At 55.0% G+C, this 17,459-nt stretch overlaps 1 protein-coding gene across 1 annotated transcript in view; it reads left to right on the forward strand.

Moving 5' to 3' along the window:
- Positions 1-17,459, forward strand: part of GTF3C1 (general transcription factor IIIC subunit 1) — a 74,882-nt gene that overhangs the window by 46,900 nt on the left and 10,523 nt on the right. Inside the window, exons 19-29 of the mRNA XM_047087124.1 lie at positions 95-272; positions 3,549-3,690; positions 4,027-4,162; positions 4,660-4,741; positions 4,880-5,068; positions 6,757-6,914; positions 8,829-8,971; positions 11,063-11,144; positions 12,922-13,034; positions 14,774-14,836; positions 15,683-15,776. Coding sequence (XP_046943080.1) covers positions 95-272; positions 3,549-3,690; positions 4,027-4,162; positions 4,660-4,741; positions 4,880-5,068; positions 6,757-6,914; positions 8,829-8,971; positions 11,063-11,144; positions 12,922-13,034; positions 14,774-14,836; positions 15,683-15,776 — 1,380 coding nt within the window. The remainder of the gene's footprint in view (positions 1-94; positions 273-3,548; positions 3,691-4,026; positions 4,163-4,659; positions 4,742-4,879; positions 5,069-6,756; positions 6,915-8,828; positions 8,972-11,062; positions 11,145-12,921; positions 13,035-14,773; positions 14,837-15,682; positions 15,777-17,459) is intronic.

The raw sequence follows: 17,459 nt of genomic DNA on the forward strand, positions 1-17,459 counted from the left end.
AAACGAAGGGGGTCCTGATGGCCAAGCAGTTTCCAGACAGCTGGCCGGCCGTGGTTCTCAGCTTCCCCCCCTCGCCCCGTCTGCATCTCCCTAGGTGTTCATTTTCTTGAAGAAGAACGCGGTCATCGTTGACACCACCATCTGTGACCCACATTACAACCTGGCCCGCAGCAGCCGGCCCTTCGAAAGGCGTCTTTATGTCCTGAAGTCCATGCAGGATGTGGAGAACTACTGGTTTGACCTGCAGTGCGTCTGCCTCAACACCCCTCTAGGTACCGTCTGTCGTTGCGGGGCTCCCTGTTCTCCCCGCTCTCTGTGCCATCAGTGGGGTTTAGAGCAAGAAGAAACTAGAAGTCGCCGCCGGTTTGCAAACTGTTCTCCAGAGACCTAGAGTGTCCTTGGGGCTCCCTTAGGAAGGAGGGCGATGGGCTTCGAGTAGGGGGGCCCCCAGGCCACTCTGCTTTGTCTTCATTCACTCGTGCATCCAGTAGGTGTTTGTTGCACACCTGGTGTCTGTCATTCCTGGGCCTGACCCGGACACACGCACCCCTGCCTTCCTGAGTCTTAGTTCTCAACAGAGAAGACACACAGATCCACGTCCCTTGCTGAGACAGATGCTGCGGAGGAAGTATGCAGGGGCGTGAGTGGAGGCTGTTTTAATGGGGTGGCATTTGAGCCGAGCTCTGAAGGCTGAGGCCGAGCCCAGAGCCGGGGAAGAGCAGTACAGGCGTGGGAACGTCACGTGCATCATTGGGAGAAGCGAGAGGCTGGTGAGGGCGGGGAGGAGAGTGGCAGCTGCCATTGGAGAAGCAGGGAGGAGTCAGGACTCTGGGGGCCCTGTAGGACTTGGTACGGGGTTTGGGTTTATTCTAAGAGCGGGAAGAAGCCGCTGGATAGTTGTAGGCAAGAAGTGACAAGATCTCTTCCATTTTTCTTTTTTCTTTTTTTTTTTTCTTTTTTTTTAACGTTTATTTATTTTTGAGACAGAGAGAGACAGAGCATGAACGGGGCAGGGGCAGAGAGAGGGGGAGACACAGAATCGGAAGCAGGCTCCAGGCTCTGAGCCATCAGCCCAGAGCCCGATGCGGGGCTCGAACTCGCGGACCGCGAGATCGTGACCTGAGCTGAAGTCGGACGCTTTACCGACTGAGCCACCCAGGCGCCCCTTCCATTTTTCAAAGCTCACCCTGGCTGCTGGGTGGGGAACGAATGGAGGACCCCAAGAGTAGAAACAGGGCTGTGACTCCCGTCCCAGAGAGATGTCCACTGGTGACAGTGAAGGAGGGGGACAGCTTGGCAGGTGTTTTGGAGGAAGAACTGAACAGATTTGGCCAGCAGGTCGGATGAGTTGGGTTTGGGGGTCAGGCCTTTGCTTGTGTCTTCTTCCTATCCCTGCCATGTCCCTTGACTTGTGTTCACCTGGCAGTGACCACTCGTGCATCAAGCATCGTCTCTTTGAGGAAGCTTTTCAGCACCTTTATGCTGTCCGCTGCTCTTTCTGAGGATTCCTTGCGCACAGGAGATTTGGCTTCCATCCCCACGGTGTCTCAAAGTGCCTGGTGCACGGTCGACGTCCCGTGAATGTCGGTTGACTAGATGCAGGCTTTGTGCAAGGCCATAGACCAGTGCTCTTTCCTCCAAGCCAGTTTCCACCTGGTCTCTTCGTGCCACTTCTACTAGGAGGAAGGGCTGCCATGTCCGGTCTGAACCTGGCAGGGGAGCCCTCTTCCCTTGCTCCTGTCACAGAGCCGAAAGGTCACCATTGCACCTCACTTCTTGGAAAGCCGGAGGCCCAGGTCTGGATGGGGGCGAGGGGCTGCGGGGGAGCCCATGACCCACACTGCTCGCTTGTGTTTGCTAGATTTGTTTGCTGTTGGCGGGGTGATGAACCCTTGCAGTGAGAACCTTTAATGTAATGGGTCCAGACAGGTTTTAGAACTCGTGTGTTTCATAGAATCCTCTGGCATTCAGTGAGCTAGGCTTTTACCATTTCGGATTTTTAGAGTGCCCCAATTCCTCTGCATTTTATACCCAGATAAAAATTTGTGAACCGGTATGTTATTTGCACCAGAGTTGTTGAGGCCTGACAACTGGTGAATTTCCATCCCTTTAAGTGTTCATGAGCAGAAATAGGGGAGGCTTAGAGTCCATTAAGCAGGCACCGATTGTCCCTTCATTTAACAAACACTCGAAGAGGGGCGCCTGGGTGGCTCAGTCGGTTAAGCGTCCGACTTCAGCCCAGGTCATGATCTCGCGGCTGGTGAGTTCAAGCCCCGCGTCGGGCTCTGTGCTGACAGCTCGGAGCCTGGAGCCTGCTTCAGATTCTGTGTCTCCCTCTCTCTCTGCCCCTCCTCTGCTTCACGCTCTGTCTCTGTCTGAAAAATAAATAAATGTTAAAAAAAAAAAAAAATTAAAAAAAAAACCACTCAAGGAGGTTCTGCCCCAAGGACTAAGGGGAAAGTACCATATAATAAGACATGAGCATCTTTCAGAGCAAGGGCTCACCAAGCATGGGTATGGGTATCACCAAGCAGATTCACTGGGAGAGACTGTTAAAATGAAGATTACCGGGCCCTGTCCAGAGCTTTGGATTCGGCAGGTGTGGGGATGGCCTAAATCTGCATTTCGAACTCACAGCGAGGTGGCGCACAGGAGAAGCATTGCCTTAAGTCCTCCTAGGCTTAACCAGCCATTCACATGTGTGACCTTGAGCTCCCCTGAAGACCTCTCTGAGGTTGACCTCTTCATTTCTAAGCCAGGAACACCACCACCAACAAATTATGGGCTGAAGCAGAGCTTGAACCCCGTGTCTTATGTAAACACCAGCAAGCAGTGTGGGGCATGGGCTCCCCCGCAACCCCCCGCCCCCACCCAGACTAATGTCTCCAGTCGAGCATGTTAGAAGACCGTCTTGGGTAGTGTGCAAATCACCAGAATCTTCCTTTGCCTTACTCAAGCAACAGTTCATAGCGGTTTATGTTTTCTTGCAAGAAACACAGTTTTCTTTATTGTGCCTTTATAGAACGCTATTGCTCAACTGTGTTAATGCAGCTCTTGGACACTCAGAGAACATCTGGCTGTCCTCCAGACCCCACCTGGCCCAGGGACACTGCACTGAGCTATCTGCCCAGATCCCTGCTGACCCTGACTCCACGGCCCCTGCCAAGTGCATCATTTTTGATTACCGCCTCCTCCTGGCTGGCACACAGGGGCTCCATAGGCTTTCCCTGAGGAAGGAGGCCCCAGGGCTCCTCTGCTCGCGATCCCCCCACAGCCGTTGGCCTCTCCTGTTGCCAGCTCGCCTTCCCTCCCTCGTGGAGTTCAGCCAGAGTACAAATCCTTTACTCGGGTTCACACCCCAGTGTTTGACCCCCTGACATCTATGATAACGCATTTGTACGAAGAGGGGCTACCAGTTTCAGAGCCTGTCCCGCGGTGGTGAGCGGAGTCACCGGAAGGGAATCTTTCTCTTGCCCGCGGCTGCGAGGCGGCCTGCCGGAGCCACAGCAGGACACGGTCACCAGGGAAGCTTTCGTTTGCTCTCTCAGGTGTGGTGCGCTACCCGCGCATCAGGAAGAACGGCAGCCAGGATGAGGGCACTGATGAGGAGGGCAGTCTGCAGAAGGAGCAGGAGAGCGCCATCGACAAGCACAATCTGGAGCGCAAGTGTGCCCTGATGGAGTACACCACGTGCGTCCCCACCCCCCCCCACGCCCCGCCCCCACAGGCTCCAGCTCCTGGGTGTCCGGCCACACAGGTCAGGCCGGGAGCGCCCACGTCTCTGGTGCAGAGGCCGCAAATTGGCGGCCACGGGCCCCTCTGGCCCCGGCCAGCCCTTGGCCCACATACTGTTAAAACAGAACAAACTTGGTTGCCACAATTCAGAAGTTGGGAAATTTACGTAAAATTCTGGGGTCGGACAAGCGTTTCCCTTCTGTCACGTGTTACCAAGAAGGTAAAAGGTAGTTAGGAAAAATACCTCCACCATGTCGCGGGCTCTCTTTCCGTTTACTTCCCACCTCTCAGGGGGAGCCGTGAGGTCGTGGACGAAGGCTCGATCCCCGGGGACGGGCTGGGAGCCGCCGGGCTCGATTCTAGTTTCTACGGGCACCTAAAGCGTAACTGGATCTGGACCAGCTACATCATCAACAAGGCCAAGAAGGTGGGCTTCGGGGGGTACGGGGAACACGCATCCCAGGGCCACTCCCCAGCCGCTGCCGCAGCTGCCCACCCCGCCTGCCCTTTCCCGGCTCGCTGTTTCTGATTTGGTAAAACCAAAGTTGACCAGAGGCACAAGTACTTACATCCGTATGTATTGAAGGCACATGAGACCCTTTAAATACCTGCCTGGCCAGTGTTGTTGTTTGTTTTCTTTTTTGTTTTTTTCAATGGATTCTAACTGATTCTGTCACACGGACAGGTATTCCTTTTTAAAGAAGGAACAGAAAGTCCATGCATGAGACACTGGTCATACATGAGGGAGCACGTGTGCAAGAAGCCAGTGGCTCCCCAGGGGAAGCCCAGCCCCAGGGGCAGCCGGACGGCTTCTGGAACGCAGCTGCCCAGCCGCCCTCCCCTCCCTGGCAGAGACCAGTACACCTGAGTGCCTTTGACGCTCTGGGTCCCTTGCTTCTTTCCAGTGATGCGCTTGTCTTTTAGGAGAACACTGCCTCTGAAAATGGGCTCATGGTGAGACTCCAGACGTTTCTGTCCAGGCGCCCATTGCCACTCAGTGCTGGAGGTACGTGAGCTGGGGGTTCACCTTGGAAACAGACACGGGACCGGCCCAGGCCACGTGACTACCTACCACACGTTCCATTCGGCTTCTGGCCTTCGCGGGGCTCATCCTGAAATGCTCACCTCCTGTGCTTATTTCCAGGCAGTGGCAGGTTGAATATCTGGGGGGAAGCCAGAGCAGGGTCTGAGCTCTGCACTGACAGGGAAGAGCAGTTCGAGATGGACCGAGAGCCCACACTGGACCGGAACTGGAGAGTGAGGGGTGGGAAAAGCCAGAAGCGGAAACGGCTGAAGAAAGACCCCGGAAAGAAGATCAAGAAAAAGAAAAAAGGTCCCGTGATGGTCGCTCGCGTCGGCTAGGCCTTGTCTTTGTACATTCCGGCTCAGAGACGGACTGCAGTCTCACTGCGGCCGGGGCTGAGCTGTGCCCCCAGACCCGGGCTTCTCTTCTCCCTCTGTTTGTAGGGCTGACTGCGCACGGTCGCCGTCTCGTCCTCCACATCGAGCTGGCAGACTGAGAGATCCTCAAGCTTCTCACATGCTTCCTCTGTCTTTGTGTCTTATAGGGTCTTTCAGCTTTGTGACGCCCCTCGGTTCAATTTTCTAACTTCATCTCAACTGAAAAAACGTTAGCAAAAATCATTAGCAGAAATCCTCATCTCAACCAGCCAAAATCCTATTATTCTTTCGGTTTGGCTTTTGATACTTGCGTTATATCAATCGGGGCCAAGTTCAAAAGTCACGTTGTGTTTTTAACTCAGAGGAAAGGTGGGAGTCGGTCAGGCCAGGCCTGCGGGATCTCTTCCAGTGTCGCGAGCCCCCGGGTATGTCTTAGACTGCTGTTTTGGATCCTTCCCCTGGGCAAGTATTCTAGCGAAGGACAGCAGGAGGACAGTGAAGAGATGGGTGCCTGTGTTTTCATTCACTTTTACGTCATCTAAGTGGTCTGTGTGTCGTAACAACGATCTGATAGCTATACCGTTTTCCGATGAGAACAGAATGTTTAAATGGGAACCTGTTTTCAGTGGTTTACTTGGCTGCTGTTTATAACAAATAGGCTTGTGTCCATTGGAAAGCCCCGCCCCCGCCCCCCAACCTCAGCCCAGCCTATCCAGATAGGCATGGGGTCAGTCTGGCTCACAAAGACCTGAATTCATCACAAGGCAAAATCCGGTGGTGGTGTCCCGTGGAATCCCAAATGTTCTCACCCTACTTTTCTTCTGCCTTAATTTGGAAGAAACGTCCTAAACAAACAGTCTCTTGGAATTAGCAGTAGCATATGGTGTTTACCTTGTCAAACTGCCATGAGTCTATCCCGAGGGGAGGAGATGTTGAGAGAACCTGGCGGGTAAGAGCTCACGGTTCAGACCCTCTGCTGCTGACTGGGCTGTGCGACTTTGGGCAAATTGCCGTGTCTCACCGTGTTTCAGAGTCCTCAGCTACAAAATGGGGATTATAACCGCCTCCTTATAGAGTTGATGCAAAGTAGCATTTTGATTATGGGTTGTTAATATGTAAACAGCTTAAACCAGTGCTTGGCATATAGTAAATACTCCATAATGTTGGTGACTGGCACTGCACGGGGTATTTTATACCCAGTCTGGTTCAGTCCTCACGGCAGCCCTGAAGGATGCGCCTTGTTGTCCCCATGGTGCCCCGGAGTGTGCCCAGCATCTCAGAGGTCGCCAAGCGGGAGAATGGTGGGGGCCCTGCGCATGCTCCAGCCCTCAAAGTGCCTACCACCGCGGTGGGAGGGATGGGACATGGGCTGCGTTCAGGCTGCCCAGCCTGTCACAATGAAATTTGACCAGAGAGAAAATGACAGAAGCGGTTAAAGTATCTATCTGTCAAGGCCCGAGTCTTTTGCGGTTAGTTTCTATGGCTTCTGACACAATGGGATTCTGGTAGCTGATAGCCTTGGTCAGATGTCACAAGCCGCGTAGGGACCCTTCCCCTCCAGAGTGCCAGCTCCAATCCGGCTGTTAGAAGCTCCCTCTCTTCTCCCCCTGATATTCTTAGAAGAGTCCCCCAAAGAGAAAAACAGGAGGCTGCGTTACCACGATGAGGCCGACCAGAGCGCGCTGCAGAGGATGACCCGGCTGCGCGTCACGTGGTCCATGCAGGAGGACGGGCTGCTCATGCTCTGCCGGATCGCCAGCAACGTCCTCAATGCCAAGGTATTTGGCCCCCGGGCCCCCAGGCCCCTGCCCCTCCCTGGCCTGCCGCCTCGCTTTCCCTCTCGTGGGGAGCTCTGTTCCCTATGTGGCCGCACACAGACACTCAAGGCCCCTGGGACGCTCAACGGTTTTGCTTGGCCACAAGGAAAAGCGTTTCCCAGAATCCCACAGATGAATATTCCCGGCCTTGCTCATTTCATTCCAGCCTTCGGCTAACACACATAGATCTTTGCCTACCTGCAGGCTAAACAGCTCGGCGCTGTTCTTACTCTCTTCACCGGGAACCTAACACTTTCTGCTCCCCTTCTCCTGCCCTCACCTGCCTGGAAAACTCCTATTTTTCTTTCATAACTGCTTATCATCTCTGGAGAGGCTTCATCGATCCTGCCAATTGGAAGTAATTACCACGTTCTTACCGTGTCCTTCGCACGTGGACTTTTCACGCTGCTTCTGTTGCTTCTGGCCCCTCTTGGCTTGTGGGAGTGGCTGCCGCTCAAGGCAGGGAGACTGCCCGTTTGTTTCGTAGCCACAGCCCCTAGCACGGTGCTCACCACACGGTAACCACTGGGTCGTTGTTCCCCGAATCCGTGTGGGATGGTGATGGTGGCCTCAGCCTGGCTCCCCGGCTTCGTCACGGCTCAGTCCCCGCCTTCCGTGCCACAGTCCCCCACACTCACGTCTTCCTCCCGGTCTGTGTCCTTGAACCCCAGCAGCTGGGGAGGGGCTTCCCATCGAGCAAATTCTTCCCCTTTCCTCTGATGTCACTGCCTCCAAGAAGGTTCCCCAGCCCGAGCCAGAGCTCGCCTTCTCACCATGTTCCCCAGAGTAGCCTCACTGACTCCTAATCTGACTACTCCTGCCTCTTTGCCCTGCTCTGATCTTCTGAGTTTGCAGCAGGGCGTGGGGAGAGCCATCCAGGTAGGCGAACGTCCAGGCAGGCTGGTTCACAGAAGCCGCCAGAGGATGGGCGCTGCCACCGTGTAGTCCAGGGCCTCCTCCAGGTAGTAACACCACCGGCTTCCCTGGTGCCCAGGTTGCGTGCCCTGTCCTCGGGTGCATCAGCCAAGAGAAGCCCCGGCGGAGGTCCCGTGCCCAGAATGCCCTCTGCATCAGGCCTGCTGGATCCCTTTTCTTGACCACTTCTCCAGATGCTCTCACCCCCCCATTCCCTCCTAAATTCCAGCCCAGTTCTTCCTCCAGGGAACAACCTGGAGGTGACAGTCTGCCATCCCTGATCTCTGTTCCTTGCCTCTGTGATAGTGGAGAGATGTGCCTGCCTCCACCCACCCTCCTTGCAGCCGGTGGGACCAGGAGAGCCCTGCTTGGTTCTGGGGCAGCAGACCCTCCCCTCATCTGCTTAAATACACACCACATTCTTGGGCCACCTCATTCTGGGGGCTTTCGGAGAATAACCTCGTGATCAAGCCCCTTCCCTGTCTTGGTGCTCCTTTCCTGCATGTTTTTGGCGGAGATGTTCTCCTGAGTCTCTGATGATGAAGCTAATTCAGTGCTTCTGTTTCTACTAATGCACAGAATGTTTCTGAGCATACGCAATGTGCTCTTAAACCTCGAGAACCGCCCAGCTGACACGTTTGTCATAACCTTCCCTAACATGCTGCCCTTCCAGACAGCATTACCCTGTGCCCTCCGAGTACCTGTTACTTGCTGGAACACTCTTCCCCACCGGTTGTTGAGGATTTGGCTTATTCTTCTCTGCCCAGCACCTCACTCGTGCCAGGTGCACCGTCAGTGCTCCGTAAATGTGATCCAAGTAAACCCGGGAGGGGCCGGCTTTGAGTGTCCGCTGAGGAAGGAGGCGCCGCAGAACATACCTTCCCCCGTCCTTTACAATCGTGACCCATAACGCAGGCTCTGGGGATACTGATTTTCCTTCTTGGCTTGTGTGTGTTCCAGGTGAAGGGCCCATTTGTCCCCTGGCAAGTTGTGCGGGACATTTTGCACTCCACCTTTGAAGAGTCTCTGGATAAAACCTCCCATTCGGTCGGACGAAGAGCTCGCTACATAGTCAGAAACCCCCAAGCCTATCTGAACTATAAGTAAGCCGTGTTTGAACTTTCATAAGTTGGGGCCACAGTTACTCCCGTGCTTCTAGTTCGTTCTTTACTTTCCTTGCATCTCGTTTGCCCAAGAGTCCGCTCTAAAATCCAGAGAGAGTGGTGAGTGTGCAATAGCTCGCCCGTAGCCTGCCCGAGTGTTGGGGCCTGTGGGTGAAACCGCTCGTGAGTTTTCAAGGGCTCGGCCTGCCTCTGGGCCGTTTTCCGTATCCGGTGTCTTACACGCTTCAAGACAGCCTTGTGACGTATGTGCTGTTCTCCTTCCCTACCCATGAGGAGGCGGAGGCCAGTCAGGCTGGGCGGCTTACTGAATGCATCCCGCCAGTGGCGTGTGGTCAGGCAGAGGCGTCTGCTGAGTTTCACCACTGTCTTCAGTGCTCAGGGCGGTTCTAGATGTCAGGGCCCGTCACATAGCTCCCTCCAGGAAGAGGCGGGGCAGGACCGGAGTCATCAGACCCAAGAGCACTGTCCCCATTACGTCCTCAGCACGTCCTCGGCGTTCCCCTGGAGGGCCAGGTCCGCGTGGTGGCGGCTGGCCGGGGGCCGCAAAGCATCCTCGTTGTGGCTTGTCGGTTGCCAGTGAGGCTGCCCACCTAGGCCTTCCTCCCACGGCCAGGGCACGGCGCTGTCGCCCGCCCTGTCCGCCCCCGCCACAGGCGTGGGCTCAAGTGGGGAAGACCAGCAGGCGTCCGGGCTGTGCGCGGGGCGGGGCCAATCGTTGCCGCCAGCACGAGAGCGGGGCCAGGAGGGGGCACGTGGTGGGGTTGGGAAGGACTGCTCCCACCCACTGGTTGTTCGTGCCCTGGGTCGGCAGGAGAGCGTGGCTCGGGTTGACTCTGAGCCGTGGGCTGCCTGCCGTCCGCTGGGTTGTAGAGGGAGACAGCCCAGCCGTGGACTGTGGAGTAAACCACTGCGACCAGTTTCTCACCCTCAGCACGACTGACATTTGGGGCCAGGTCATTGTTTGTTGTGGGGCCGTCCTGTGCACTGTAGCATGTTTAGTAGAAGCCCCGCCTCCACCCACTAGATGCCAGCGGCACCCCACCCCCGGCCGTGACAACCACACACGTCTCCAGATGTCTGCAGGGGCCAGTGCACGAGGGCCCTTCCTGTGGGGAGCCACTTGGCCCTATGTGGAGAATCTTAGACTTTTCTAGAAGGGCTGTGGTCACCTGCTCCAAACCCCTCTTTTTTCAGAGTGGGAACAGGCCCAGAGAGAGGATGCAAGTCGGCCAGGGTGATAGTGCGTTGGCAGTGGAGTGAGTTCTGGAACTTGGGCTTCCTGGCCCCTGCCTGACGCTCCTCCGCTTGTCCTGCAGCGGCTGCTGGGCGAGGGGGGCACGAAGGGCTGCAGCCCAGAGCCGCAGGACCCGGCACGAGACATGTATCCACTGGGGGGCTGTGCCCTCACCTGCGAACAGAACGATACAGCCAATGTTAGCCACCCCTGGCCCACCCTCCCCGGCCCTCGGCAGGCAGGTGACCATGGGGCCCCGACACCTCACCGAGCTCTAGGATGGAATGACAGCCTCCACCTTGCAAGCTCTTTGTGGAGGTGCAAGTGCCCGGCTCATAGCAGCCCTGCAAACACAGGTTGCCTTTGCCCATGCTTCTTAGTGGGCAGGTCAGACTCTCCTTACGTCGCGGAGAGACAAAGATGTGTAGCGGACAGAGAACGCTTTTGGAGATGAGAGCTCTTTCTCGTAGTGACACCAGGGCCTGTGTGATAGTTTAACATTTAGAGCACATCTTCACATAGTACATCTCATTTGGTCCTGGCCAGATGCCTGTGAGGGCAGGCAGGCGGGAGTCCCTGTTCTCAGTTTATAAGTGGAGGACGGAAGCTCGGAGAGGCCGAGTGTGTGACGTGTGGGCGGCCACAGACCTGACTTGACTCGGGCTTGGCTGACCCCAAATCCTGCACTGTTAAGAGCCGTCATCACCCAGCAGGTATAAGGAAATCGTACTCTGTGTTTAGCCAAGGCCAGATGTGTTAGAACAGGAGCCTTCCGGCGACTCTGAACACAGACCTCGTTACAAGCCAGACCTCACAGCCGTCCTCCCTCCCTGCAGGGTTTGCCTGGCCGAGGTGTACCAGGATAAAGCACTTGTCGGGGACTTCATGAATCGAAAGGGCGACTACGAAGACCCAAAGGTAGGCCCCCCTGGGTCATCAGGCTCAGCCTGCCCTGAGGGCAGGGGTCTCTGGGTTCCCGTCTCGTCCTGTGGGTCCCACAGCGCCTCCGCTGGCCTTACAACGTGGATGTTTCTCCCACGCGTCTGGGAGATCGGCTCCTTAGTTCTGTGGCTTTGGCCCCCGTTTGATGTGGCTCTAGCACCGGTTCTCAGAGGTGGTTAGAATCTGACACGCCACTTTGCAGTTGGGCCTTTTTAGTTAAGAAAACAGGGCCGCTCTTCGGAAAGTCCAAACCGCTGGACTCCCTGGAAAGTTAGCAGACAGGACAGGGCCTGAGTTTTCTGGATACTTTGTGGGCGGGCTGGGCCGGCGGCTGACAGGAGTGAAGCCATCTTTCCAGACCCAGATTCCCTGCCCTGTGGCTCAGAGTCTCCTCATCCCCCGCTCGCCGAGCCAGCCCCGGGCTCTGTGCACGTGTGTCAGGCCTGGCGCCAGGCGAGGCCGGTCACAGCAGAGACCCAGCCCTTCTCGGGGAGCCCAGGGCAGTGGACAGGCAGAGAAGTGACTCTTCAGAGCAGTGCAGTCACCCGAGGGGAAAGCCCAGGCCAGCTGAGGTCGCACAGGGAGTACTGAGTGCTTTTGGTGCAGATGACGAAACACAACAACCCCACGGGGCTTCTAGCTGTTTCTCCCACGTGCCCAGCACCTCAGAAGAGGGCAGCCCTGTGCGGGCACAGCAAAGCAGAGATGTCATCAAGGCCCCACGTTCAGTCTGTCACTCGCTCCTGGTCCCTGATGGTCAGTGTTCATCCGCATACTGGCCACCTCGTGGTTGCCCCCTGACAGGTGGAGCTCCGTCCTCACCCCAGAATCCCAGGGCAGGAAGGATGGGGAGAGGGTGGCACTGGACCCTGGGATCAGTCCAGTGGGGGGCCAGGGAGGGGCCAGCCTTGCCCAGAGGCCCCTGAGGTTGCTGTCATTGGTTTAAGATTCATCTTGACTCCTCCTGGGAGGCTGGGCAAATCAGATCGGGGCTGGCTCCAGGCTGAGAATGAATGGGGCCCCGGAAATGGGCTGCCAGCAGCATCTACTGCCGAGGGCTTCCGAAGGTGTTAGCACTTAGCCTAGACTCCAAAGATGAGGGACCCACTGAGACAGAGGCAGCAAAGGAAGGGGGAACAGGGTGCTGGGGAGGGGGCCACAGTGGGGCAGGAGCATGCCCTCCTCCTGCAGCATGGGACAGCTTGCCCCCTGGGGGACGGATTAGAGGTGAGGCAGCGGGGAGAGTGATCTGTGCCCTAGTCTGGACTGGGCTGGGTGCAGCGCAGAGAGGGAGGGAGCCATTTGGGGTCCACGGTTGAGGGTGGGACGGGAGGAGGAGGAGGCCGAGGCTGCTGTGCTCAGGGTGAGCCAGAGAGGAACAGAGCTGGGAAGGGGGAGGCGGCAGGGGAGCACGGGCCGGGCCAGCTGATGGGTGGCCCGCAGCCGTGGGAGGCTGCAGGGATAGTGTGGGACACACCTGGGCCTTCCTGGGGCCTGGGGCAGAGCTGGCAGTGCAGGAGTGAGGGCTGGCAGCGTGTTCCTTGCCCGAAATCCCTGGGCCCAGTGGTGTCTGTCACCTTCCCAGGTGGATTTAGCAGGCTCAGGAGGCAGGAAGGCAGAGGAGGTTACGGTTCTCAGTCCACGTTTCCGGGGGGTCGCTGCTGGGAATTTGTGACAAGATTTCCCTTGACGTATCAGCAAAACCTCCCTTCAGGGAGAGAAACGGCTTAATCTCATTCTCTCATCTTGAAAGGTTTGTGCCAATGAGTACAAAGAGTTTGTGGAGAAGCTCAAGGAGAAGTTCAGTTCAGCCCTGAAGAATCCTAATCTTGAAACCCCAGACACACTCCAGGAGCTGTTTGCCAGGTAAGGTTCTTCTGGGAAGTTTCTGTGTGACTCTTATGGGGCAAGAGGAAGAGTCACCACCGGCCACGGGCGTCTCCCCTGGTCAGCAGTTCCACGGCCTTGCAGCTGACCTGGCTGTGTCCCCTGACTCTGAACCAGCTCGCCTCCTCTCGTGGGCAACTTGAAAAAGGAGAGGCCAGTGCCATCCCCAGCACCCCACCGGGCGCCCCCATTCCTTCTCCCACAGAGGCCCTGCTACTGACTTAATCCGGGCTTCCCCGTGCACCGGGTGTGCTTTTACTAAGATTGCTCACTTGACCTAGGAGGACACTCCAGGATAGAAGTAGCCCTCCCAAGGCGGCAGCACTTGTGACCCACAGGGCCAGGGTTTGAACTTCCACGGTGGGCCTGATTCCAGAGCCCCAGCTCTTTCCAGCTCGGCCGCTGGGCGCCTGGAGAACATACTTGGGTCCAAGCACAGAACCCGTGAAATGTTTTAAGTCTTGAGTTCTGTGATCCAGGCCTGTTGCCACTGCCTAATTCACCTGTGAATCCCTTCTTACCAGCCCCATCGAGGCGGTCCCTCTGGCCACTAGATGTCTGAATTTCTTCCTGTGCAGAGGACGTTCATCTGTTGGTTCCTGTTTGGGAACCCTAGGACATGGTTGCATTTAGCCCCAACAGCTTCATCCGGAGATCTCGATCTTCCATCCGTCCAACAGACAATTTACGTGGTGCCCATGTATACCAGCGAGCGATTTGTAGTTGTTTTCAGAGTTGACATCAGTGCCTTCTTTTGTGTTTGGGGCTCGTTTTTGCAGAGTTCCCCAGAACTCTCAAAGGGCATGGTTTATGTTCAGTCTTAAAGGTGTTTCAAATAGCCCGCATATTTTCAGTAAATTTACAAGGCAACTTTTAGTTATAAAAAAAATACGGTTAAAATAAAGCCTTTTTACTTTTTAAAGGAGAGTTCATGAACCATCTGGAGGAAGGAAGAAGTCCCGCCCAGTTGTAACAGTTTAACACTAAATTTGATCTGGAGCACTCTGGCAGGACAGGCAAAAAAGAAAATGGATCCAAATACTTTGACTAAAACCAGTTCACATTTCCTGTTAACTAAATTTTAGGAAGAATTTGCTGTTGCCAAGACAAATTTTGACTTTAGAATTATAGAAGCCAAAGAAATGTCTTGCAAATGAACAGCCATTATTTTTTTTAAGTGAGTTCTGCGATTTTGTCGTACATTGAATTGCCTGGCTCTGTGATGCAACGGCTGGCCCATTGGACTTCTCTTCTTGTATTTGTTTGCCTGGTAGGAACACAAACAACATTACTTGAAGCTCAGAAACACAGATGGGGACATAGCCTGCTATCTAATACAGCTACTCCCTCTTTTGAGAGATTTTCTTCCAGACATCTTTCTTATGCTTGTTTTTAATCCTGATGGGCCCACGATTTTAGATCCCCTTCCCTTAACAATTAGCGGTGGCTCTCTGCCAATAGGCACTTTTCCGTGTTGTTTCATAATTGTCCATAAATGAACACTCCTCATTTTCTCAACCCTCTTTTTACCAGCGCGCTCGTTTGATGAGCGGAGTATGGTATTTTCTCATTGTAATTGACACGTACGTGTTTGAATGTTAACGAGTTTCACATTTTCTCCAGCACGGTCGCCAGCAAATGGCCACGTTGAGCAAGCATCCGCGCAGCGAAGGTCTCCTGTGTTCCACTGACATGCTCTCCTTTCGTCCCTTATGCAGATACCGAGTTTTGGCGATTGGAGACGAAAAGGATCTGACCAGGAAAGAGGATGAACTTAATAGGTAGGTACTGATTTACTGAGTGCCTTTCCCTCAGCCCATGATCCCGGCTGCCTATGGCCTAGCACAGGAGTCACCCCGGGCCCTACCTAGCCTGCCAGCCGTCTTTGAAGGTGAAGTTGTGTGCGAACGCGGCCTGTTCTGTGGGTCATCTGTGCTGGTTTCATCCTGCAACATCAGGTCGAGTGACTATGGCAGAGACCACACAGCCCTCGAAGACCGAAATATTTATTATCTGGCCCTTTCCGGGAAAAGCTTGTCCACCTGAGCCTCACATAGCAGTGGCTCAGCCTTAAAGTGAGTTGAGGAGACAGTTACAATTCTCAGCCCGTGAGCTTTCCACGCAAAGCTCTGGTTAGAAAGCTCAGCTGGTTTTTCTCATGTTGGATAACCAAGATTCAGTTTGATTTTAGCTCTACATTTCAATGAGAAGCCTCTCCTTTTTGGAGAAAAACTTGTTAGAGGTTGGATGAAAATGGGGCACGTGGCTGGGCCGGTCAGTGGAGCTTGCTACTCTTGATCTCATAGATAGGTAGGTAGGTAGGTAGGTAGGCGCACTGAAAAAAATCTCAGCCCTAACTACGTTTGTCAGTTGTCACATACACCTGTTTCCAGGGTACGGCACCACTTACCCACTAGACTCAAACGTTTTTTCCTGCAAACATGGAGCAGTTAGTAAGGCTTAAAAACCACCATGTGTTTTGTTTTGGTTTATGAATAGTCTAGGCATTCATAGCACTTTCATGGGAGGCAGCACTTTTTGAAAACAAGAACTGAATCCACCCAAAGTGAGCAGTGCCCGTGGCCCGCGGCCTCACGTGCTCTGCCGCCCACCCCACTGTCTTTCAGCGTGGATGACATCCACTTCCTGGTGCTCCAGAACCTGGTCCAGAGCACGCTGGCCCTCTCAGACAGCCAGATGGAGTCCTGCCGGTCATTTCAGGTGGGTAGTGGGTACCCGGCGGCAGCTTTGCGGGAGCGCTGTGGGGCTCGCCCTGTCAGAGGCGGGAGCCGAGGGAGGCCCTCCTCGCTCACTCTCTTCTCAGCTGTGCGGTCTCGGGGGGTCCGATTTCCCCTGAGACTCGCGCCCTCACTTCTTTGATCTTGGAAGTGTGGCGGCAGGATCCAGTGACCATCCCCCCAAATCCTTCCTGTGCTGAGGTTTTCGGTCTGATGTTTAAGGCAGAAACTTAGGCAAAAGAGGAGGTGAGCCATGACAAAGGACTGAGGCAGCAATTGAGCTGTATAGCTTATCTTCTCAAATCAGAACTTCTAAATGTCGAGATACTTTGATCTCTGGAGATCACCGTGCGGGAAGCCTGCCTTTCTCTGGGCCGCGAGCTTAGATCTCTCCTGAGAACGTCTTAGAACGTAATGCTGCTTTATCTTGGCTGAGTGAGGGTGGAGGGCAGGCAGGCGCTTCTCCTTGAACCCCATCCCAAGCCTGGGGAGGTGCTGGTATTAATTAGCACTCGCTGCAGACAGGAAACTTGTGTTTCCCAGGGCATGAAAAAGCAAATGCCCACGATCGCACGACTCTCCGTCGACCCAGAGTCCATGTGGCTCCAGTGCCCCAGCGGAGAGGTGCTCAGAAGGACCTGCCCCCCGCCCCAAGCCAGTGCCTCCCTTGTTTTTGATGGTCGCACAGGTGTATTCCAAGTGGAACCTATTCACTTTTGTATTTAACCTCCAAATCTGAAACTCGGCGCTGGTTTACGTTACCAAATCAGCCCAGTTTGGAACACGAGAGGGACAAATATGAAAAAAGGGGATGGTATTATTTCTTTCTTTTTTTTTATTCTATTTTTTTTTTTAATTTTTTTTTAACGTTTATTTTTGAGACAGAGAGAGACTGAGCATGAATGGGGGAGGGTCAGAGAGACAGGGAGACACAGAATCTGAAACAGGCTCCAGGCTCTGAGCTGTCAGCACAGAGTCTGATGCGGGGCTCGAACTCACGGACCGCGAGATCGTGACCTGAGCCGAAGTCGGACGCTTAACCGACTGAGCCACCCACACGCCCCTATTTTATTTTAATGTTTCTTCATTTTTGAGAGAGAGAGACACAGAGCACAAGCAGGGGAGGGGCAGAGAGAGAGGGAGACACAGAATCTGAAGCAGGCTCCAGGCTCCGAGCTGTCAGCACAGAGCCTAAAGCAGGACTCGAACCCACAGACCACAAGATCATGACCTGAGCCGAAGTCGGACACTCAACCGACTGAGCCACTCAGGCGCCCCTGTTTCTAATCCCACTGATGAGTTCAGACAGGTAGTGTCCCAAACTTTGGGTACCTCCTCATCCACCAGGGAGCCCTTGCAGCATGTGGCCCCCAGGCCCCGCGCCCAGAGACCGCAGAGGGGGTGGGATCCTCACAAGCATGCTGCCGGCCCCAGGATTCTGACCAGGGTCCTCGGAGCACCCTGGGGGAAGACACAGTGTAGACCCAGCTTGGACACTGCACGTATTTGGCCACAGAGGAGATGAGGAGCACTGGGGGGAAACGGAGCGATTTAGGGAAAATACGTGACCCCATGTGACCTGGTGGCGCTTCAGAGCACCACCCCGGCCCGAGTCCTTTTACAGCAACGGCCAGGCCTCTGCATACTCAAGACTGAACGCTCTTTC

The sequence above is a fragment of the Lynx rufus genome, unplaced genomic scaffold, assembly GCF_022079265.1.
Source record: "Lynx rufus isolate CCGP_SWC_20201006 ecotype Redwood Valley unplaced genomic scaffold, mLynRuf1.p SCAF_23, whole genome shotgun sequence".
Taxonomy (NCBI): Eukaryota; Metazoa; Chordata; class Mammalia; order Carnivora; family Felidae; genus Lynx; species Lynx rufus.